At 37.4% G+C, this 25239-nt stretch overlaps 2 protein-coding genes across 2 annotated transcripts in view; one reads left to right on the top strand and one right to left on the bottom strand.

Annotated features, from left to right (window-relative positions):
* The window catches only part of LOC110043777 (mucolipin-3-like), a 13850-nt gene extending 1408 nt beyond the window's left edge, over positions 1-12442 (bottom strand). The window contains exons 1-12 of the mRNA XM_089287016.1: positions 11756-12442; positions 10161-10331; positions 9030-9183; positions 7943-8015; positions 7336-7432; positions 5721-5829; positions 4441-4556; positions 3975-4124; positions 3189-3290; positions 2265-2387; positions 846-1058; positions 38-198 (exon numbers count right to left, since the gene is read on the bottom strand). Coding sequence (XP_089143142.1) covers positions 38-198; positions 846-1058; positions 2265-2387; positions 3189-3290; positions 3975-4124; positions 4441-4556; positions 5721-5829; positions 7336-7432; positions 7943-8015; positions 9030-9183; positions 10161-10331; positions 11756-12106 — 1820 coding nt within the window. The 5' untranslated portion in view covers positions 12107-12442. The remainder of the gene's footprint in view (positions 1-37; positions 199-845; positions 1059-2264; positions 2388-3188; positions 3291-3974; positions 4125-4440; positions 4557-5720; positions 5830-7335; positions 7433-7942; positions 8016-9029; positions 9184-10160; positions 10332-11755) is intronic.
* A 683-nt stretch (positions 12443-13125) lies between these two features.
* LOC110043778 (proteasome adapter and scaffold protein ECM29-like) overlaps positions 13126-25239 on the top strand; it is a 36799-nt gene continuing 24685 nt past the window's right edge. The window contains exons 1-16 of the mRNA XM_089287015.1: positions 13126-13177; positions 13295-13425; positions 14315-14404; positions 14983-15009; positions 15684-15802; positions 16663-16812; positions 17614-17785; positions 18298-18395; positions 19228-19269; positions 19630-19717; positions 20281-20400; positions 20875-21039; positions 22975-23024; positions 23568-23634; positions 24171-24293; positions 24753-24856. Of these exons, the coding sequence (XP_089143141.1) occupies positions 13150-13177; positions 13295-13425; positions 14315-14404; positions 14983-15009; positions 15684-15802; positions 16663-16812; positions 17614-17785; positions 18298-18395; positions 19228-19269; positions 19630-19717; positions 20281-20400; positions 20875-21039; positions 22975-23024; positions 23568-23634; positions 24171-24293; positions 24753-24856 (1574 nt within the window). The 5' untranslated portion in view covers positions 13126-13149. The remainder of the gene's footprint in view (positions 13178-13294; positions 13426-14314; positions 14405-14982; positions 15010-15683; positions 15803-16662; positions 16813-17613; positions 17786-18297; positions 18396-19227; positions 19270-19629; positions 19718-20280; positions 20401-20874; positions 21040-22974; positions 23025-23567; positions 23635-24170; positions 24294-24752; positions 24857-25239) is intronic.

The following is a 25239-nucleotide window of genomic DNA, read 5'->3' as shown; positions in this document are numbered from 1 at the left end:
AAGAAGATTTCTTATTATTTTAAAATGTCATGCTCACCCATGTTGACTTATCCCATCTCTTGGTAGAGGCGTTGCAATGGCGTCTGCTGGCGCTGTTTGTGTTCCAGGGTGATATTCCTTGTGTCGAACTGATCTACCAGCATTTACTGGTTCATGCAGAAACTTTTGGATCTTTGTTTCAGGAAGGTGTCCTAAATCCTGAAGGAAAACATTACAGGTAAGTGAATTTGGAGAAACTAATACAAAATTAATCAACTAGAAAGAAGATTTCACTTGGGGACGGGGAGCTTACGGGAAGCTTATCGTTCGGCCGCGTTGTTCAAAGTCCGGTTAAGCTAACCCAGGATTAGCGAGAAATTTGATTTCAGTTTTGTATTTTTTTTCGGTGACATTTTCTGTTCATATTCTTTGTCCTTCATTTTAAAGCTTGAATAATCTCAAACTACACAAACCATAAGAAGTGAACAACATATTTATACAAGAAACATTTATACTTCGGTTAACTTTTAATCCTGGGTTGGCGTTAACCGGTTTTTTAACAATCCGGCCCTGAGGCCCGTTTCTTGAAGGTCCCGAAAAGTTTTCGCACCCAGAAAGCCGTAGCTGAAAATCTCAAACCTTATTACAGAACTGTTTTATTTACCTATTCTTAGTATGACCAGAGGTTCCCTTCATACAAGAATTTTCAGGTGTATACACTTTTCTGTTTTTAGATACAGATTTTAAAAACTAAAAATGGTCTTGCAGGCCCGAAAAGTTTCGGGGCTTTCGAGAAACTGGCCCCGGGGCTGAAAGTAACTAAACCTGGTGACGTGACAAATAAATGCACTGTAGATTCCACAAACCTTAAGTCTTTCGTATGTGTCTCCAATGATACCAATGAACAAACTCAAAACAACATAAATGAAGAGTCCGATAAAGATGTAGAAATAAATCTTGCTGAAGATCCACACACCCAACGGACTTTTGGCGTACGATATTTTAGCGTACGAGTTGAACAGATCATCTCCATTAATCATAGAGTACAAACATTCTGCAGTGATAGTCAGTGTCTTGAACTAAAAACAAACAAGAGGAATGAGTGACGAAATTTGAAAGTATGTTCACAAGAACTTTATAAGGCCCCATCTACACTACGCAGGAGAAATTTGAAAACGGCGTTTTCACTCTGAAAACGCATCAAATGTTTTCCGTGCACGCCACGCCGAAGAAATTTGAAAACGCAACAATTTGGCACCGGGCAGGGAAATCACACGATTACCGTAATATCGGAAAGCTCCATTTCCAAAATGTTTTCCGTCAACACTAAGACGCAAAGCCGGCGTTTTCAAGTTCCCCTGGTTTGAGGAGCGTTTTCTAAAAGCTCCTTTTTCCTTGACGGATTAGTGTAGACGGTAGGCCTAACTGTAGAAATAAAGCTACGTTTTCAAATTTCTCCGGCGTATTGTAGACGGGGCTTTAATCAAAGGGTTTGCATATCATATGCAAGTTAGATTCCAGGAAAACCATTAAACTTAATATTCAACTTAAAATAATTACTCCTGCAACATCCTTGCTGAAATCAAAATTTAAATGACAACTCAAACATTTGCAGGACAGTGGAAACGATAGTTTTACTTAGATATATGAATGGAAATTTATGTTGCTTCTTTTGTACGAGGTGAGCTACAGAACTTGATTTTACGACTTAAGGCCTGGAAATAATGTGTAACAAGTGATGTGAAAAAAAGTAAAAGAACGCAACAAGGAAAATAAAAGAGAGGAGGAAAAACAAACTGCACTCCTTCGAACTTTTATATCGTCTACTTTGGAGCTGCGGCAAAAATGGTGAAACTTTCATTAACACTGTTGTCATAAATCCAGACAGATATAGTCTAAACTAATTATCGATCACAGGACTACGGAAGCATTATTTTGCTACATTTGCTCTTTATAGTCTACAGGAGCAATGTTTTTTCAACTGACAAACTGTTACCATGGAACTGCACCTGAGCAGTAGATTTATTAGCGCATTGCAAGTTGGCTAGTTCAATTCAAGCCGGTGTCTTAAGTGGGTCGAGGTTGTTGTTAGCTCTCGTATTACTCCGAGGGTTTTTCTCCGGGTTTCTCCGGTTTTCCTCCCTCCGGATCCACAAAACCAACTTCTCCAAATTCCAATTCAACCAGGATAGAGGTTGACCCGCATGAAAACCGGCTAAGGCTGTTGTGGCTTGCTCTCTAAATATTAATTCTCATTTTAAGGTCAACTTAAATTTGAACTTTACCTTAGGATGGAATGGACCCAGAACAATGTAGCCGCAAAACATAAAGCCAATAAACAGAAGAGCGGCACAGACACAGAACCTGGCTACACTTGGAGTAGCAGCCTTCAGTGTCACTAAAAGAACCTGCAAGGAATTGAGGAAAGTGATGATTAACTTACTACAGGTCTTTTAAAGTTGTGTGTGAACAAAGGGGGTTGACAATACTACAGGACTTTGTTGTTTTCTTGGCTTACTGTCAAATGAGGTTAGCTACTTTAACTGAGCTCTTCTGCAACTGAACTACCCCAGGTTTATTTCACTGGCCTTCTCACAATTGAATTCTTTGCTAACATTCAAAGCGCCTGGGAGTGAACAGATGTCACTTTTCATACTCTCTGATCAGCATGGACTGCAAAACTTAGATACCCTCCTCTTTCTGCTTGGTGAGAAGGGAATCTCATCTTTTTCATGACCTCTTCTAGCTACTCTACTTGCTATTTGTCTGATTCTTTAGAAAAGTACAGGTACCATTCAACCCCTATTAAAAGGCCACCCTCGCAGAAATGAACAGTGGCTGCTTAAAGGGGACTGGCTGTTTGATAGATGTAAAAACAAGAGGGAGGCCCTCACCTGGACTTTGATTACTGGCCGTCTTATAGGGGTGGCCATTTAATAGGTTGTTGCTTTATAGAGGTTGGACTGCATGGAAAAATCAGCTGCCTACTCTGATCCAAAAATATGGCATCCACTTCAAAACCTCGAGACAACCCCGACCTCTGAGGAGCTACACGTACGTAATTTATCAGAAAGGTTGAATCACAGACATCTTTTTAGCGAGGTAAAATTGAGCGTGGTAAGAAAGATGGCTGTCTTAATACTCAACTTGTTTACAACAAATTAACTTATTCATATACTGTTGGCAATACATGTAACTGGAGACATTACATTGTATTTCTTGGAGTAGCCCAAGAATCGAAGAAGGCCAATCCACACTAAAAGAACTGCTGTGCCAAGAAAAAGACTGCTGACGTTGTAGAAATCACTATCCTGAAAGAAAGAAGTAGTTAAGAAATGAGATAGAGCTCCTGAAAATAAGTTAATATGCTGTTGACACAAAACGTTGTGCAACCTCACACAAAGTTGTGCAATCTCAAACAAAAAAGTAAGAGTTTAAGTTGATAACTCAGATTGAACTCAAATCTGTGTAAGATCTAAAAAAATAACGGCTAAAGTGTGAGACTCCACATTGCACATGTGAATTTGACTTCTGGTTGCAATCATTATGTTGTGTTCTAGGCTAGCAATCGTGGGGCTTTTTTTTTGCACACCAGACAGTAAAAATACGTATGGCAAAGCCTTATGTAAACCTGGTAAAAGCGGTAAAATACTAGTAGGATGGAAGGGTGGGGACTACATGAGATAAAGAACTTTGCAAGCCATCCAGTGCTAGAGGAGCAGGACACTGAGACCTTCCTAGTTGCTTTACGCTTAAGAAACTGGACTTAGGTAATGGACTCTGAGCCACCTGGCTTGAAAAAGGCTGTAGTTATTGGTCTCATCACACTGATTCTGACTAATTCTCCTCAATAATCACTACATGTTTCTTACAATGTCAGTTCAAGAATTTGGTGGCATATTAATGAAGCAGTTAATCCACAATGTATTAATTTTGTATTGAGAAACTATCTGTCGATCAATTTTGATTGGGGTTAATCCTCTTCTTGAACTCACCTTTTGATCAATGACCATTTTGTATACTGAACCCACAATAGTAAGAGTGTCACTTAACATGATGACGAAAAACCATAAGCTGACAAACTCCTGGTAATCAGAGAATGTAAAATCCTCGCTAAGTTCATTCTTGAAAAATGTGGCAGTTTCCTTTAGGAAAAATAAATGGTGACATTCATTAGATTATAATGTCTGATTTAATTTTCAGGTCCTGCTCTGACCACTAAGCTACAATCTTGGACAGTTTAAATGAAAAATTAAGCCCATCCCTCCCCCTATTTCAATGATGGAGAAAATGGCACCTTTTGGGTTTAGCGCCAGTTTGTAATTGATTATTTTATTCTGACCAAGATTGAGGAATTGTTTCTTGACAGATCCTTAAAAATATTTAAAAATATCAATGACCTAAATAAAAGTAATCCTCAAATTGGCTTTTAATTTATTAAAACTCATATGACTGTGTTACCTTAGCCAACTTCAGCGATTTGTAAATGGATCTTGTGCATAGCAGCAGAGAAACAGAACAGATGAAGATAACAATAGCGTCAAATACTACTAAGGCTACAGTTATGATGTGTGTCCCTACAAAAAAATTGAAAATAGAAAATTTACATTTCACTGACAATATTGTAGTCAAGCGAATATTAAAGTCAATAGCCGATGTTTCAGCATCATCCTGACGCCATTCTCAAGGCAAAGTGAATAAATTAATGTGAAGATTTTACAGTCTCTACAAATTAGCACAAAAACAAAGGCTCACAAGTTCTTCAAGAGAAAACCTTTGCACGAATCGAGTCCATTTGCATGTTTATAGATGGTTTAAGTTTTTGGATGACACCAATGAAAATGTCAGCTATTAACTTTTAATTGATATTCGCTTGTTTATGTTTTAAAAAGTCATTGTTGATCAATATTGTAGTCTTTCAAAATCAAAATTTAGAATGCTGACTGAACATGAAAAGCTGGAAATACCACTCACTATAACCAAATATGAACCTTGCCACCTTGCTTCTTTGCCTGAAGTCTTAGCAAAGAAGGATTACACATATCGTACCTGCACTGCATTTCACTGAACAATAGCTGTCCCTCGATTAAATGCCCCCTCAAACAATTGCCCCCGTTTGACGGGACTATTTCACTGGCCTTCTCATAATTGAATTCTTAGGTGAAATTCAACACGCCTGTCACTTTTCACATTCTTACCACCCTCTCCCGCCTTCCCTGCACACAAGAGACGTGAATTTTCCACATGGGGAACTCCTGTATAAAAAGGACAGGGGGTTGCTCATCGGAAATTTTGAAAAAAACCCCTAAGGGATACCAAGATCCTGTTTTGTGGGCGTGGCTTGAAATTCTTTTCACCTGTAAGACATACCAATTCTAAAACAACACATTATCTCTTGTCATATATTTTTCGGTTAAATACCCTAAAAGATACTGCAAAAGGCCCTGCTGTGAACCTTTTGAAGCTGAATACCCCAAGAGGTACCAAAACCGCTTATTTAATGCCTAAAAGGTATGACGAGGGCCCCCGTCTTTCTTAAATGGGAGTCGCCCTGGACCTATAAATTTTTTTATAAATTATGTATCCTGACCTCTAAAATTTTAATTTTAATAAAATTAAAGCTGAGATGTAAAAAAAAAGAGTACAGTGAAGGACTGCTAAAATTCAGGCTTCTAACATGAACCTATGATGAAGAATTGGTTGTAATCTGTATTAATTTTAGTAGATATAATAAAGCTTACTGAGGTGGTTTTGTCCCTTGATTTTTGCTTTATTGCACTGTAACCACGTGTTACTCATGTCAAGCTCAACAGGCATTTTACCATCATGTTTCACATTGTCAAACAAAATCTAAAAACAGAAAAAATATAATAATATTTATTTATTCAATATTGTTTCTGATTTTTGATCGCTTATGAGGTAATTTTCATAAGTGGGTACAATTGCGATATGAGCATGCAAGACGAAACAAATCCTGCACTGTGATTGATCAGGCTACCTGAGGGGGAAAGATGGTGCTATCTTGACCCCTAGGGGTTACCTGCTGTGTGACACAAGAAAATAGTGTTCTTCTTCCATATGTAGTAAATGACAGGGTTCTCCCTTGTTTTCAGTACAACAGGTAAAAGAGCACTTTAAACCGGTAAAGCAATCATGGGTGAATCGCAGCCTTGTTTATTAGGTCTGCTCTGTACATTACATGGAATTCAAATCAATGTAGGTGATGTGCTTTCCAAGACAGGTGTTTCTTTCTCAAGTTGCAAAGCCACTTCATCGCTGATGTTGTCGTTTCCTAATAAAAACATTTTCTTTGAAAAGACCTCCATCTAATATACATTACCGTTCACTAATTTTACACCTTTGGCTTTAGATGTCAAATGAAATCAAACAGCATTTTCATTTTTTAAGTGTTTTATTCTTTGTCTGAATTCTCTTGCCCTAAAGTCACAGAAAAATAGGCAAAAGCCACATTCGGGGTATCCTCGCTGTGCTTACATAAATCGTCACTACATATCAGCGGTTGTGTCTCAAAACCAAACGAAATCGCTGCGTATTTGTTTTCATTCACGTTCTGGAAGGGTTTTATTGTCAAGGATTCTCTCAAAACGTCATCTGAAAATAGATTTTAAACACTTTTGACCTGAATGTGGAGCATTTCGTGACGAAGTTAAAGTTTTCGATCACCACACGTGAATGTTGGTCAATTTAACAACACCAGTTTTCTAAAGCCGATAGTTAGGCGGGAAGCTCATGGAACTGTAACTGTTTCCATTCGTGACTTCTTGCCATTATGACGGAGAAACTGAACGTAAACAACTATGGATGCACGTGCGAAGAAATGACATCTGTCACGATGGAACTGTGGCAGAAAGCCTGCCAAAAATTCGCGGATCTTGCCTCGAAGTTCGAAGGCCATAGATAGTACTTACAAACCATAGCCTGCGCAGTTTATCTTTTAATCTGTTTATTTATTCTTTTACAAGGATAAAATACCGATTACGTCAGTGAAACAAAGTTCTATATTTTTTTTCCTTTACCTGTTGAATTTTCAAGAATTCCCAGGGATTTTAGGCGGTAATGAGTGATGCTACAGGTGGTAAATTTTACTGGTTACCGCCTGAAAAGGAGAACACTGTTTTAAATGACCTTTATTAACCAAGCTTCTGCGGTCAAGATGGCTGGATATTGGCTTCGTGCTTCTGTTTTCGCATGTTTATGGACCTTGACTCCATCTCTGTCCATAAACATACAAAAAAAAAAAAAATTAAATAAAATAACTAACTAAGCCAACATCCAGCCATCTTGACCTCACGCTTGGCCAATAACCCATATGTAAAGTATTTTAGGTATGCTTACCGTCACATTTAGTTGATAACATGCTGGCTTATCCCAGGCCTTGACATTTTTCAAATTCACTGTCTTCAAAGAAAACTTCATAGTAACTTGACGAAGCCTATTTTGAATAATATTAGACAATAACATTATCCAACTCTGCTCTGACACAAGCATACATGTACATCGTCAGTGCTGGAAATAACAGTCGGTCATTGGGCATTGTCTGACCAAATTGGTGAATTCAGATTGGGGTCTTGAAACCCTTACCCTATTTTAGACCACAATTTGCAATTTTCCATACCCTCTTTCAGACCTGACCCACAATTCAATGTCCTTTTAATTTCAGATCTGAAATTCTAAAAACAACCCACCGATTCAAGGCCAGAGTGACATACCCTAAAAAACAGTTCAAAAACCACACCCTTTGGTGCTTTATAGCTACATAACTATAAAACTGACATAACCCTTATATAAGAGAGTATCCCAAGGGTGGACTTTGCAATTATATGACAAAAGGCAGTTATAATAAATATGTTTAAATTTGACAAATAAATATCAAATAATTACAAAAAAATCATGAAATGAACAAACAAACAAATAAAAACAAAACAAGCATGTGTAGTCTTGCCTTCCAAGATTAAAGGTGTTGTTTTTGATATCTAGGTGTTGATGATCAATAGGACGTCTTAAAGATATGCAGACTGGAGAGGCAAAAACATCTCAATAATTACATAATTATATTATTAAGGTAAACATGCCCAATTGTGTAGCTAAGACCCTTTCAAAATTACACTACATAAAAAGATTAAAATTAATGTAAATTCTGGGAGAAATGTACACTCAGAAAAAAAATCCGAGTCCCAGGTGGGATTTGAACCCACGATCCTCTGGACTTTTTTTACAGTGAGTATACATTTCTCCCAGAATTTACACTTAATATCAATTGCTGTTGTTGTTTCTCCGTTAGTATACTCAAAAAGATTAAACTTTGAAATTCAGACATTGGACATGCTTAACATCTGTAACAGGACCTCTGTAAAAAGCAAGTTGAGGGAATTTTGAGAAGACAACAGATTGAAATGCTTAAAGAAGCATCAGGTGTAGCCAAGCACTTCTTGGGAGTTCTTAAAAATTTGCGCTTAATTCCTTATATTATTACTCAAAATCAAAAAGAAAACAAGTTGCTATTTCTTTTGTAGTATCTTCATGGCATGCATTTTCAAACACAAAATACAAACGTGTGCAATGTAGCAGTGTTTTGAAACATCTTTTTGCAAAATTATTTTTAATTCAACAAGTTTATACAAAGGAAATCATGACTGGGAGGGTGTTTGGATATTTGATATTAATTAGCAGAGATTTGTACGATTGATTTTTCTGTTGACCTCTGTTTTGTCATTATTTTTATAGCTTCAATTGAGAACCCTCTACTCTGTGTTTAGAAGTGTGGTCCAACATGGTCTGTTTGCATTGATATAAATTACTTAAAACTTTACAACTGTCTGTAAATGTGGTCCAAACAGTCTTGAACTATTTGATATATTATTGAAAAATTTTGAAACTATAAAAATAAGGACAAAACTAGAGGTCAACATACCAATCATTTTGCATGACACAAGCAGGATCATAGGTTGTTTAAACTGACGTCAATCTACCCATCCAAAGTACATAGTAGCCAATAACTTTTCATTAACGCAGTCAGCAATCTTTCTTACCCTCAGTTATGTTGGGATTAAACACATAAGTGTTGTTTACAATCCCTCCATTGGCATAGTAACTGTAACACAATTGCACTCGTGGAGGGTCAGTGCCATTGACCATCTTTGTATAGTTGTATGTCCCAAGAGGGACTGTTCCAATTTGATAATACTGTAAAATAAAAGGCAGAAAAAACTTTTGACTACTAAAAATGCTGCCCAGTAATAAGGAAATATAATAAACCAAAACTTCAAAGTAGGAAGAGTTTTGATGACTATGAAACACAAGAAATCATAAGTTTGCTAAAGTCCTTTCATTAGTAGTTAGCTATTTATAAAGAACTGAGATTCTTGAGTATCATTATCAAATCAATATTTAGTTAATTAATTAATATTTAGTGCAACCAGCCCCCCCAATTTTTTCGACTAGTTTTCCCAATCACTCAGACCAGCGCAAAAATTATTTTGATTGATAAAATCCCCTGTATTCTACACGCACTTGAAGTTGTAATTTCTTATAATGCTCATGATCTTGCAAAGTGGGATCTGGCTTGGGTTTCTAGTGACGTCATCGCGGGAACTGTGCTGAAAGCACTCAAGAGGCATTTCACTGGGCTTAGAGTGCTGTGGAAACAGAATGGGGCTCAGAGAATTGAATTGAAGATTTGACCATAGCAAAATTTAGAACTGATTTTAAGTAATTTATAGCAATCAGCATTTTTCATCCAAAAAAAAAGGCCAGGTGAAATCTGACAGTTTGACAGACTGAGAAAAACCAGGACTGCTTGTAGTCACCAAAAAAGCTTTTTAGATTGCTGGCCATAATAATCTGTGCTTCTCTCAAAATCAGGCAGGGAGTATGGTGAGATGATTATTAGATCAGAATGGATTGTGATGTGACATCTTGCTCAAACTCCTTCACATCCATACTGCCGTTTTTGGAGGGCTGTGGTTAAGTTTTGAGTTAAGTTTTGAGAACTTGTTACTTTGTGGGTGAATTCTATCAAGTGAACAGGAAAGTTCAACTGTAACATCGAGGGTCAATCAAGCATACTCAGCCGTAACAGGTGTTAAGGGTTATGACCCTTATTTTGAGTGAGCCCTGTTGCAGAGAAAGCGTGCTGACTTTAATAAACATTTATGGCATACCTGTTCATGAGCATAGTGAAGATGATCGTACAGTTCTTTTCTTGTGTACACGACAACATCCGATTCTGGGCCCTTGCTTTGATAGTCTTTAAGAAACAAGTGTTTCAAGGCAGTGTGATTATTTTCCAGGAATGTTACCAGTGAAAAGCGATCCAATCCAAACAAACAAATCTGTAAATTAACAGTTAACCAAAAATACTTCAGTCTATTTATGTAGTAAAATACAGGGTGTTAGATGTTGACAATGAGAGATGTTTGGTGCCATTTAAATATCTGTAACCAATGGAAGATCATTGGAAATTCTGACAGGTTTGGGGATCGAAAATTATGCTGAAAGAGAAAGCTCTAAAGTATGTCGAAAGTATGAAGCTAACCTGAAATTTCCACTGATGGGGGGAAGGGGGTTCAAAACAACAAACGTTCCTTGGGGGTATGGATATTTGCTGGAACAACATAATGACTGAAAGTTGAACAATTTACACTTGTCTGGTGATGTAGATATGTCCCATATACCAGGGGCGCTCCCATGTAAAAAGGAAGGGGGTGCTTTTCGTGCTTTTTAGGGGTTAAGAAAAGTGGTTTTGGTACCTCACAAGATGCACAACAGGCGCTCTTGCAGTACATTTTGGGATATCAAGCCAAAAAAATGACAGGAGATAACGTGTTGCTTTAGAATTGGTACCTCTTAGGTGTGAAAAAAATTTCAAGCCACATCTCCAAAACAGGAGATTAGTGCCTATTAGGGGTTCTTCTCAAAACTTCTGACAAGAACCCCCCGTCCTTTTTAGAAGGGAGTCCCCCCCAGGACCCATACAATATGATACAATACGATAACTTTATTTCTACATGGCATTTCCATCAGTCTTTCTTTAGTCAGTCCCAACTGTCCAACAAGACCCTTAACCCTTGTTTTAGTGCCAAGTGATGGGATGCTGAAGGGCACCTTCTCAGTTATTTTTCATGCATCGCACAAATACACTTTATTGAGCATCCCTGAAAAGGGTTTTTCAGCATCAATATTAAAATAAGAAATAAATAGAAGAGATAACTTTAAAAAAAGAAACGAAAATCACCATCCTGATTCTAAAAATATTATATTGGTTGGTAATAAGTTAATTTAGTACATAACTCTTTCTCTTTATGTAAAATAATTTTTCAAAATTATATTTGGCGTATATAACCTGTAAACAAGATAATGTCTAATTCACAAAGAAATCTTTCCTACAAGCCGAGATTGGTTTATTTGGATGTAAATATTTCAAAATCAAACATTTCGTTGCGGAAACTTCTCAGAACCAGTGCAAGAGAGAGGGGGGAGGGGGGGTGGGGGAGAGTGTAGATATGAGAAAACAATTTCCTCAGTTGTCAAAAAGAGTAGATCAATCGACTTTATACATTCAGTTGCTTCTTAGTTGACCATAGAGGGGACTTAACCCACTAGCAACTTGTGCGGGGTTCACAAAGTTTAAATTTTGAATACGCCACAACCTGTTGTTGATCAAAAACTCCGCCGTTTGTTTCCCTCATACGTCACTGTTTTTAATAGAAAGGAAGCTGTTGAGTTTCTCTAACTTTCTTGAGTTATTTACTCATACCTGGATAGTTATAAGGAAAACTTTTACAATCTGAACGACCAGTTTCCAAGGTTTCCGCCGTCTCGCTCGAAATTTTTGGAATGGATTCATGTAGTGATATTTTATCTTTGTTTTCATGACTGCTCGTAAACGTGGACTCGGTTGAGGGCTGCGTTCCAATATGTGTCCTGTATCTGAGTCTGTACGAAGTTCTTCAGAAGTCTGTTCTTCTTCTCCAAGCGAACCCTCAAACACCGACCTTCGCTCCATGTCGTCCTCTCTTTCTTCCTGAACAGTTCCCAGATCACTTGAGCAAGAGCGAGTAACGGACGGCTTGCGGTAAATATAGATTTCCTTTGATGGAGATGTCATAATATGTCAATATGGCTTGTCGCAGACTAAAACTCACAAAATTAGAGACCAAAATTTAGCTTTCTAGTTAGTTAACCCAGCAAAGTTTTATCGTGAAATTCACAGCACTTGGAGCGTCTTTGTTTATGGTATTTCGAAATAATTCAGCTCATGTGACAGGCACATGACCATCGCGTTACTTTTGCAGGATACTGCGTGCTCGACTGCGTGTTCCAACTTTTTCTTGAAAATTTTAAATTGCAGTTCAATCTTATGTTAAAAGTACTTCAGACCGACGGTAGAACTGCTATGTCAGTCTTCAAAAAGTAGAAACGTGCAAGCCGGAGAACTTTTCAATATTTTTGCAGGGGGTATTACGCGAAATTTTTGGCAGGGGTGTCAGGAGAGCACGCATTACACTGCGCACCCTCCCGTCCGCTCGGCCTAATTTTCGCGCGACCAGCAGGCGAGAAACTCGCTCGTGCTATGCACTTCACATTCTTTCACCTTACCCCATTTCAGTGATTTTTGATACCTTATTTGAGACCTGCTCTAAGAAATCGATACCCTATTTCAGAACTCTAAAATCAGTACACGTCTCTAAATACGCGAGCTGACCATCAATGGCTTCCGATTCCATTAGCAAGAGAAAAAGGCTTAAAGATTCCTTGGTATAAATGAGGGAAAAAAGTTTATTCATCTAGACATCATACCCCATTCAAGGCTGGCCAGTGTGAAAAACAAATCCTATTTCACCCTAAAATCGCTAGAATGGTCAAAATCTATACCCCATTTTCGACCAAAATGTAACTCTTTTATGCGTCATTTAATGGGGTACCCAAATGAGAATTTTTTTACGTATCTCATTTGTTCGAAGATAATTTTAAAATCACGTTTTCCAATGAACTATATCGATTTCTGAACGAAAAAGAGAGAAGAGAAACCGCGCGGAATCCGCGCGGACGCGCGCGGGCAACATGAGCGGAAGAATCGCAAAGAATTTCACGCAATCATACTGAGTCAGCTGTTTCGCTCTCGAAAGTCACGCGTTCAGCGAACACAAGATGGCGGCTAGCGCGAAAGATGAACTCGGTAAATTACAAATTAATGTTCTTACCATTTAGTATATCGGCCACCTTGGGCTAAAACACGAGGAAACAAACAAAGTCTAAACAAAGAATGTGTCAGTAACATTTTCGTTTTTTCTAGAACTCCTTGAAAGGGTATTTCTCCGAGTCGCTTCAGCTGAAACAGACGACCAACTTGAGAAAACAGTTAAAACCTTCTTGTGTCCTCTTTTACTAAAAGTTGCTAGCCCACACCAAGAAGTCAAAAATAAGGTAAACGAAAAGGAAGTAATGTTTTAATTTTATATTTACTATTAAGCGTAATTTCCTCCCAGATTTAGTTGTTTTCCTTTTTATATTTCTCTTTCCCAACTTTATATTTTCGAGTTTATTAAGCTTTTTAATATATAAGCCTATTAGACGCCGGTCGCGTCATTGCCACGGGTGCTTTTTTCAACTTTAGACATTGGCTAAATTGCAAAATTCTGTTGCCAGGGCTGGAAAGGTCGCCTTATAATTAGTAATCATAATATGGCCATGTTTGAGAGTGCTATATTACAATATAGCGAAAACATGGTTCCACTCGGGAGATTTTACTGAGGTTCGCTGCTGGTGGTATAGTGAGCGTGTTTGGGAAGGGAGGTGGAGGGGAGGGGAGGGGGATGGGGAGCCAACTTTCCCGCAACCTAGAAGGATCTGCAAATTTGTGAGGACTGGAGGGCAGCCTGTGTAACCAGTATGTAACATTGTCATTTTACTAGTCTAGATAAGGCTGCTTAAGGCTATGTGGGCCTTGGAATCATTGTTTATCCTATTTTCTGAATGCAGGATTAAGTCACAAGGAGTATTTTAACCCCCCAGCCTTTTGGAGGGCTACCCCCAGCGTTAGCATGTTTACTGGTACCTGGTTTATAGACTTGGGTGGAGAGAGGCACTGTGGGATGGAGAGTAATGTAACATCCCCGGCAGGTCTTGAACCCATCTACTGCTGCAATCATTTAGAGTCCACCATGCTAAACATTAGGTCGTCACATCTCCAAGAGATACTAGATACAATTAACAAACCTGGCTATCTTACTAATGTTAAGTTGCTCTTTCTAGCAATAACTTTCAACTTAACGTTGTTTCATTATGTTAACTTGTATTCTTTAAATCACCATAGGTGATGACCTTGTTGACTCATCTCAATAAGCGTTTAAAGAGCCGGCCAAAGATTCAACTCCCTGTGGATTCATTGCTCTTGCAGTATCAAGTAAGTTAATTAAGTCAAATCGGAGTTGTAAGAATTACACCAGTGCAGTGGATAGGCGTTTTTATCCTTGATTTATTCTCTACTTTTGATTTTTCAAAAAAGGAAACAAAAGAAGAAAATATATTAGGGATAAAAATGCATGCACACTGCACTAATAAATATTTATTTTTGAAAGTTCTCTGGTTTGGCTTTTTAAAAATAATTTGCTTGTGACAAAATTTCAAGCATTTGTTGCATTTAGATTAAAGACACACATTCAACTAACTGCAAAAGACATGGGATGGGATTAAGGTTTTTGAAGGCTTTCAAAAAGTGCTGGTGACAATTTTGCTTTATACAGAAAACTATTTGCTGCCTACATGTACTTCACACTGGAGTTCACTAATCCTGACTGATAACAAATCCTGACCTTCACTGCCTTACAACGTTGTTATCCTGTGTGTTACTACAAAATAATTATTTGACTGTGGTGAGAGAGTGCTCATGTCTTTAGTCTCAGGGAACTGTTTTGTATGGAAATTTAATGTAATAAGTGAAATGCATCTGACTCTTCAATATCCTTCACTGTTTGTTTTTAGGATGTTTCAATTCCAGCCTTTGTAGCTGTAAGTATAGACTGAAATTATAGTTAATTCTTATCCAAAATGTTGTAGACCATGATACTACCCTGCAAGAATAAAATAGTCAGAATAAATTGAATGATGTGATACAAACAAATTTATGCTCTCTTCAGGGCTGTCATTAAGGTTTAAGTCTCCTGTGACCTTGTTCTCCACACCGGTAGTAAATTTGTTTCTTTGTGGGTTAATGCTATCAAATGGAAGCATCAAGGGAAAATCAATTATACTCAGCCATAACAGGTGTTATGGGTTACGGCCCTTAATGACAGCCCTGCCCTTGCTTTTTCATCTTAGGTCTTTTAATGTTGACTAAATGATTACTGTAGTATTCTACACCCTGGATTGAAACGCTCAGGGTTCAAGCCCTGGCCAGGATTATTGTACTGTGCTTTTGATAAAGACACTCTACTCTTGTACTACCTCTCTTTGCCTACAGTAGGTGTACAAATACTAAGGGGTACTTGGGTTTTCAAGTGACAGGGATAATTGAATGGGGGCAAAATTAGACCTCGAAAAAATTGTAATATTTGATAGATGGGCTAGTGCAGCAAAGCAACATCGTGGGTGTCAGTGTCAGGTACTGTCACTCAATTTGTAAGGGTCAAATGAATGTGTAACATCTATGACTGGTAATTTTGTTTCTACATACTGTGTTATAGAACTTTGCAATCTTGTACCTAAGGATGGGTTTCCCAAGACTACCACCAGAAACACAAATGGAATTGGCACCACTACTAATTAAATGTATTCAAGATAAGCCACAGCCTCAACAAGACTGGTGAGATGTTTTGTGGCTAGTAATTAATTTTACTGTGAATATGTCAAGGATGATGACAGGTTGGGTCAGACACTTAGAGTACTTTCCATTATGCTGGGCCAACCAGTCAGAGACCCGTGTGATTAACCAAGCAAAATAGAACCTCATTTTTTGATTAAACCTGGCCAACTGAAAGAAATGGCTCTTACCATTTTCTGTTCATTTCCTCAATCTCCTACGTAAGTTGAAATCTAATGAAGAGAAGTAGGGTAACGAACTGATTTGTCAGTTGAAAATGGAATGGCAAATTTTGGTCCAACTGGTCAGACCAATTAAAGCTGACCACCTTTGGAGGTGGTTCTGAATAATCCTGTTGAGCCAAACCAAAATAGACCTTTCCACTTGACTTGCGACCAAAATTTCTGGAATTTTTGGCATAAAGGAAAGCACCCTCAGTCTTCCAGTGCCTGTGATTTATTTCATTTTTGGTTCTAGTGATTGTGAATAATTTTTAGCGCCCTTTTTTTTTAAAAATGAGACATGAGCCACTCAGGGTTGACAACTTTCATAAGCGCTGTTTCAGGAGAATGGAAAATTTTACCTGGAAGGTAATGAAATTACCAGGCATCAGGATAATTAAAGTTTTCAACAGGAAGAGAGAATGATATTATCCATGTATGCATAATCAGCGCATTGCAAAGAACTGGAATAAAAACATTGCACATAATTTTCCAAGAGTCAGAGGAATGCTTCACTAGGGACTTTTTAACGATTGAAATTAACCCCTGGCTGATAATAAAATAACGTCATTTAATAATTCAACTTCCAAGTTATATGTAAATGTAGATTGATGAGAAATACAACTCCTTTTCATCTCTCAGCCTTCTTCAACTGGTTTTACCAGTATTGGGCCAAATGAAGATTCCAGATTCCATAGATGAAAGACAGAAGATGTTTGAATTCAAAGAAAAGCCAGTAGTGGCTGGGATATTGTTGGACTTTCTTCTTGATGTTCTGTTGATGCCATACAGGTTTGTGAATTATCTTTAAAAAATACAGAGCTCGAAAAAAAGAAAAGAAAAAAGAAAAAAACCTTACAAACTGTTTCAATGTTCTTTAACAGGTTCAATGTTACGATACGGCATTCACGTTTAACCTTTAATTTATTTTCTTAACAACAGACTGAAGTAATTTTGTTTAATTTATTCTCATTTGAAATCAGCAAATCCACTTTTGTACTTTAATTAGACAATTACCTCATTTTCGTAATATATAGAATATTAATAAATTAAGTGAACTGATTTACTTTCTAGTCTAGCACTAGAAATTTTCTCCAATTACAAAACTATAATATTTATTTACAAATAGATAAGAAAGTGTGATTGTTGAAAGCCTGTTCACTCTTCAACCATGACATTTAGCCTGCAGGTCACAACAATGGAACCAAATTATTGCAATCTATTAGGGAGTTTAAGTAATCACCTTGGCAATGCTAATGAAAAATTATTTTATATTTTACCTAGTATGATTCTTGCAGTACCCTAAAGTCATTTACTTTGTTTATCGCTGTCAAAACTCTCATGAAACTGAATCTGGGACACAGCGATAACTTTGAAATAAAAGTTTAAAATCTTAGTTGTTGTGGTTCATGTTCTCCAGACAATGCAGAATTTGGTCATTTCACGTTGTTTTGCAGAGGACAGCAGAGAAATGTGCAAAAAATTATAATGCACATGCACAACTGTTGTTCTGCTCACTAAACCTTTTGTTTAGCAACATTCCCGTAGCTGTTGCCGTCATTTTTTTCTTAAAATCCCTATTGTTAATTTCAGCACCACATCAAAGCAACCAAGTGTGGACACACCAGGCTCTGAATCAGACACAGCAGAATCAGAACAAACCTCAGCTTCTTCTCCAGACTCCTTGGCTCCACCAGGGATGAGTGTGGCTGCAGTGAAACGTGTCACTGCTGATTCTCCTTTGGAGTCAAAAAAGCTAGAACAGGTTTATTATATTTGTGCACATTAAATAATGGGTCTGAAGAGGACTTAAGCCATACCACACACATTCTCAAACTCAAATATAATTTTAAGTTTAAACTTAATAAGTAAATCATGACCGTGATGGTGTTTGGATATCTGCAGATCTTAATTACCACCGATTGTTATGATTTTCTCTGTTTTCTCCTTAGTTTTAGTTTTGATTAAGAAGATATGTCAAATATTCAAGACAGTGTTTGACCACATTTCCAAACACCTCGAAGTTCGTCAAAAATACTCCGCCATGCATTGTATTTTCAACTCTCTTCATGGTGGTTGGAAATGTGATCAAACACGGTCTTTCATACCTGACATATTACAAGCAGACTGTGTGGAGCTGGCGGTCAGGATATGATTTCAAATTGAATACGTCTTTATAGTTACTGTATCGAAACATTTGCTAATCTATGAAGTGATGTCAGAAACAAACCTTTGCTGTTAATCTTGATATCTTTTCCTTAATGCTTTTTTTTTCAGATGAAGCTTGGAGCTCTTAAATTCTTGGCACGTGATTTATTTGAGCCCAGTGACGTGATTTGCCATTTCCTGGCTGCCACAGGAGATACTCGACACAGGTAAAAGTTCTCATCACCTCATTCTACAGACACCAGAGTAGCCTGCTCACAGGCTTTCTTGTTTGAGGTTCTACATGAGCAGTAGCCTGCGATCAGGTGTATTTTTTGGGGGGGAGGGGGCGGGGGAGGGGGTGGGGGGGGGAGGGTGAGGGTGAGGGCGTAAACATGAGTAGCAATTTGAGAGCCTGAATTTACCAACGCTCCACTGGATTGTAAACTTTCTTACAAGAAAGCCAAAACAAGACCTAGATAAGAGAACAGCATGAAACCTGGACATCTTTGATGAGCCTTGGGATTCAAATCAACTTGGTTTCGAGGGGCTAGGTCACACAATTTTAAACAATTTCAGCTTTGATCAAATGGTCATAGAATTGACTAAAATATCACAAAAAATGGTTCAAAACTATAGAAGATCTCAAACAAAACACAGGAACGCCAAGAAGGAATATGGATGGACAAAACTGGAGAGGATTAAAATGGGTTGTATTTGGGTAAATTTGAAAAACATCGGCCTACCTTTTTTCAAATTTATATCAGTTTATATCAAAATGTCATTTACACAGCTGGAAAATCATTCTCAGTTGTTATGTGGCTGTGATTTTGCAAATGAAAGACTTTTGCTCTGCCAATTTGATGTTTAGATCTCATAATTAAAAAAATTAAACAAAATTACCTAAAATAGCGTGACCTAGCCCCCTTAATTTGTTAATTACATATATTTGTAATTTTCCTGGTTTCCGATATGAAAAGGAAAATCAACCTGGTTTGAAGAATGTCAAACAAAAAGCAAAATTATAATATAATTTGTGTTTTATTTGTTCTTTAATAACAGTGTACTGGACACAGCAGATCATGAATTGAAAAGAATATCAAGGTAAGGATTAGCTCTTAATATGTGAAAAAGACAGGGAAATATAAAGTTATGCATTGTGCATTGTGACACTGCCTCCCCCAACAAAAAAAGCGATAAAATACAGACGAAAAAGAAAAACATGTATACAAAAAGTCAGGGACTTCAATCTTGCCAAATCTCCAAAATGTTTATGTTTAAATGTGTAACCTATTAAACAATACTTCATACATTACTTTTTACCCTCCCCCTTCAATGTTGAATACTCTTCATAACATTGATCATGTGTCTGTCAATTTTAACTTGAGTTTCCCTCGTTAACAGCCGCGTCGGGATTATAGCAAATCATATATGTGTACTTATCATTGGCAACTTACATTTCAGCTCTACAGACTTTGAAAATCCCAAGGTTGTAAACAAGATGTTTGGCATGTTCCAAGGAACTACATCCATTGCTGGATCAGCACAGCAGGTACAGTAATACATTAATAAAACTGAATAAAGTTATTTATTATTTTATTAACAACTGGATCATTGGATAACACAGTTCAAGAGTTTCCAACTGGACCAGAACTGTCTACTAAGCAAGGACACATTGATGGAATCGTGGAAGTAGCAAAGTTTCCTGTAAGATGGTTTCATCTTCTCCATTGTCCTTTCACACTCTAGAAACTGAGGTTTAAGGAACACAGTCTCGGTGCTTTGAGTTGTCTTGGCCATGTACAAAATTACATGTACCTTAAAATTGAAGGAAACCTGAAAATAATAGTTTACTACTTAAAACAGAAAAATGCTGAAGAGATAATGACAGACCATAAAGGAGCAAGGATGGTTATGGATGGAGAAGATTAACATGGATTACAAATGTTAAACTTGAAAAATGTGAACTAAACTTTTCAAGATGCGCAAACCTTGACTAGCTCCTTTAAGTGGATCTCCGTTGAGCACAGTTTGCATCTTTTATTGTTTAAATCTCAAGGTAAAATAATTATTACCGGTAGTCTTTTGTAGAATAATTTATTTTGTGTGTTCCAGGCAGCACAAATCCCAGCAGACCAGAAGAGGTCCCCAGCTGGGATTAGACTGAAGCAGAGAATATATCCTTACCTTCTGAGATCCAGACGAGCTGCAGATCAGTTTCCTGCTTGTCTTCAGGTATATATGTCAAGATAAATATATAAATTACAGCAAATAAAATAAGCAAGCTCACTTGGTTATTAACAGTTCTAGGTAGAAATCTAACTAAGGTGTTAGCAAAAACACTGCCCACAGTAGGTGTTACAGGCACTGAAGAGACAACTGCAACAAAACAGCTGGTGAATTTGTCTGATTTTGACTGAAACATTGCCTAATGATTTCTTTGTCCTAACTTGATCATTTTATTTTTTCAATGTATAAAAGTTCCTGGCAGCACTTACTTGTTATTGTGCAGTTTAGCAGTGAATTTAGAGTTGTGGTACTTGTCGTGTGATGAGATATTTCACAGACCTGTTCTGATTGCTGGTGAGGAATGTGAAAGTTTATTCTGATGACAAATTGACACATAAAACATTTCCTTCCCCAACAAAATATCCTCGTCAGTATCATTTTTAGGCTTGAAAAAAAAATTGTTGTTGTTGTCATACACAGATTATTTTTGATAGCTTGTTTGGCAAGGACCTAAATGGCAAGTTGCGTGTGTATGCTGTCCAGTTTGTTCACCATATCTGTCTGTGGAGTTCTGATAAAGTTATTAACATGATGGGCCCAGTTCTTCTTAGTGGAATGACAAAGCTGATCAATGAAGACAAACAGGTTTGTATTCATTTCTTGATGATGTTACTTGCAGAATAAGATTTGAAAATTTGGTGTCCAGAATATCAACTTGGAGACTGTGTTGTCGCTCAGATTTTGTTTAAACCTGTTTGCTTATATTACCAGTGTACATATTATAGTTTTATGTACAACATATTGTTAGAAACAATGATATTCATTGGTTGTTTACCATTTGTGCCTGAAAAACTGGTTTGTCAATGGTTTGTGCAAATGGAAGCAAAAATGCCTGATGGTACTGTAAGTTCCATTCAGATTGGCTAGTTACCATTTACTCGACCCCCCCTCCCCCCCCCCCCCCAATTTACCAAAAGAGACTAGGATGAGTAAGGTAAAGGTAAAGGTAAAATCTTTATTTAGACTATACAATATTTAATTTAAATAAATCTAACTACCTAACTAATTTAATATTGTAAATAACTACTAGAATAAGAGAAATGATAAAAACCTGCTTTACAAGGAAGCTGTGTATAAAAACAAAATAAAATTTATATAAGACCACTGTCAAAATCATAGTTCTTCAACTTAGATTTAAATTGATTAAGGGAGAGCGATTGTCTAATATTCAAGGGCAGACTATTCCATAGTACAACTCCGCTGTAAGAAAGACTTCTTTTACAGTAATTAGTGTGGGGCTGTGGGATAGCAAGCGTACCATCACTATCTCTTAGCTTATAAGTCAAAGTATCGGAACAGAAGACAAAGCATGAACAAAGATATTCCGGAACCATATTATTTACAATCTTGTACATCATTATTGATTTATTAACAAGGCGTTGACGGTCCAGTTTAACCCAGTTGACCATCCTCAACAATTCATCAGTATTACGATCGTAATTTGAAAAAGTTATGATGTGTGCTGCCCGATTTTGTAATTTTTGTAACTTTTGAGAAAGAGTTTTAGAACAGGATCCCCACACCGAACTGCAGTAATCGAGATGAGGTTGGACTAATGAATTGTAAACGGAAAGTAAAGTCTTATATGGGACCGAATACCTAATACGTTTAATGGCGCTAATGCCAGAAGCAATCTTTTTGGAAAGCTCATTGATATGACACTCCCAAGTAAGATTTTCATCAATGTGTACACCTAAGGATTTTAACAGTTGAGACTCGTTTTATCGGAAACTGGTTGATATTAGCAGTAGGATTCACTGTAAAATTTGAAAGCCTTTGCTTGGAACCAATCAGAAGGAATTCTGTCTTTGTCATATTTAAAGTTAGTTTGTTGGCTGCAAGCCACACACGAATTCTCTCCAAATCAAGATTAATACAACTATTTATTTCATCAACGTCACTACCAGCAAAAGTAATACTAGTGTCATCGGCGTACATCCTTGGTTGGGAATGCTGGAGGCAATTAGGCAAATCATTTATACATGTATACAATAGAAATAAAAGGGGCCCAAGAATCGTTCCCTGTGGAACACCACAGCGAAGGAACATTTTGGACGATTTATTCCCGTTTACAAGACACGTTTGGGTTCGGTTTTTTAAATAAGAGCAGAACCATTGATTTGTGGAACCCTGAATACCATAAGCTTGTAATTTTGAGAGAAGAATAGAGTGATCCACAGTATTGAAAGCCTTCTTAAGATTGACCTGATCAATTAATTCCAAGACAATTGCAAATGGCAAGTGCATTTCTACTTGGATATTTCAGTTGGAAATTTTGGACTGCCTTTCAAGGTGTTCCATTTATTTACAAAATTTCCTGTTCAGTTGAGCTAAAATTGTCTTACCATTTGGGGTAAATGGTAATAAACAACTATTGTTATCATGCCTTGGAGTTGAAGATTTGTCTCTTGGCGGCTACATGGTATGGAGTCATTCTTGGTCGAGCAACCCAACAGTTAAATTCACTGTTGAAAAACCAGACCAACCTAGATGAAAAATTTTATTTATTTTTAATTTCAGGATCCTAAACTGAGGCAGTTGGCATATACAGCAATTGGAAAACTAGCAAAGTAAGTTGAATTAAGACAGGGGCCTCCACCATTGAGTTAACATGTAATAATAAGGTGCATAATTGAATGACAAGCCACTTTTTTAGTAATTATAATCAATAAGCGCTTAATGACTGGCCCCAAGGGAAACAGTGAGTTTTATTTCCTTGACACCCTCCATCAAGGTTGAGGGGAAACAAAACTCTCTGTTTCCCAAGGGGCAAGTCATTAAGTGTTTTGTTATACCTCCCAACTCAAAAGTGTCTAAAAACTGCAAAGAAATTGTTTGCTTTATGCTAGCTGGCTCAAAAATTTGCCATGGTTTCAAGAAGCACGACCTGATCACGTGCAAGTTTAAAGTTCAAGTTGTTGTTTCCCAAGGGAGTTAGTGAGTTTTGTGCGCCCTAGGGAGTTAGTGAATTTTGACCCACGACATGTGACACGTTTTCCTCCAATCGGAAAACGTATTTGAGTTGGAAGGTATAACAAAACTACTTGAATGTATGTGTTATCATATTTTATGTTGTTGTCGTGCCTGTATTTACATTTTTTTAACATTCTTAGACGACTTCCTCAACTATTTGCCAAAGATGTTGCACTAATTCAAAGACTCTTCCAAGCTCTCTGCCAGGTGGGTACATAATGGCTAGCAACTCTGATTAGAAATTGGAAAAATGATTGCTCCTCAGGAGGGAACCATGCAGGCTTCTCTTGGTTATCCCAGAAACTAGTCGACCTGAAGGGTTGAGGTGAATTCCACCATTTACCGGTTATTTGAAATAAATGTTCTATTTGAAATGCCCTTTCACACCTTTCTCAGATTTTTTGGGGAGGTGTGTAGTTTCCTGATAATTCTCATTGACATACATAATTTGACTGACTAATGCTTTGGAGCTCTGAAAAAGACCCATGCCAGTCTTAGCAGTCCTGCCATGTCCAAGTATGATTTGTACAAAGAAAAGCTCTTCATCAATTATGAATTTAGTGTTGGCAATTGAGTCTTGATGACTCGTTTGATGGACTAACATCCCATTGGCTTGGCAGTGGCAATGATTTTGGTTGCTTCATTTTAGAGTGGCAAAGATATCTAAACACCAAGAGCCCCTCTGACCCTCTAGGCTTTACAATTAACTTAGTTTGTACTGCGACATTCTGAAATTGTTTCAGGAAGAATCTGATACCCGTTTATCAGTCCAGGAGGCTCTCTCCATGATGGCTCCATCATACAGAAAGGCAGACGCAGCTATTCTAGCCTTGATAGAGTCTCTTATACTCAACTATGTACAACAGGTAATTTTTTTCTCCATGTTGCCCATATACTGCCCAGCTATTACTCCATCTGGAATGCAAACTCTGAGAATGAGGTTGTATAGTGATTCCAGTAAATACCATTCTAGAACCAGGCAAAGGAAATATTTTATATTTGTTTAAGTGTTACAATGGCAGTCATAACCTTGATGACCTTATTCAAGACTTCACAAAGAGTAATAACAATGATAATGATAATGATAATGATATTGATAATGATAATGATAATGATAATGATAATGATAATGATAATACTTAATTATTTATATAGCGCCCATTTCCATCGCAGTGTTTTACAGCAAAAAAATCCCTCAGTCAGTTCTTACAAGAAGTAAATTATTGTTTCAAAGATAAAAGAACTTACATCTGATTATTAAATACATGTATAAACAACACGAATAGCATAATCAAACATCCTTGTCTTTGTCCATTTGCTACAAGGAGACGCACCAAGCAAGACTAGTGGCTGTACAGTTTGCCAATGCAGTGTTTCCCAGAACACACATCTCATCACGTTATGTGTGTATGTTGGCTGTGGCTGATGTGTAAGTTGAGGGCTCAGCTTTAAGTCTCTTGTTAGTAGCCGTGAAGCTTAGGCCCTAGCCACCCTAGTGTGTTTTTAAAAGCATCCGTTTTCGAAAATATTTTTCAGAATATTTTCGCCTACACAAGCGTTCGCTTTGTTTTCAACTGTCCAAACTCGTGCGTTTTCATTCGAAAACACATAGTTTTGAATGCGTTTTTGCCTATTGTGCACGCAAACGCCCGAAAACGCTGATGGAAGCGGCAGCATGTAAACGCTTTTTTCGTCACCGTTTGCAAAAGTCTTTCGTTTTCACCTATGCACATTAGAAACGGAGCATTTTCAAACCGATACGCTTTCAAAATGCTCCACTTTACAAAAGCCTCAGATTTTATCAGCATTTTC

This window comes from Orbicella faveolata, unplaced genomic scaffold (genome assembly GCF_042242905.1).
Source record: "Orbicella faveolata isolate gen_17 unplaced genomic scaffold, um_ofav_v1 contig_14, whole genome shotgun sequence".
Lineage (NCBI taxonomy): Eukaryota > Metazoa > Cnidaria > Anthozoa > Scleractinia > Merulinidae > Orbicella > Orbicella faveolata.
This window is presented reverse-complemented; position numbering and strand designations above follow the sequence as displayed.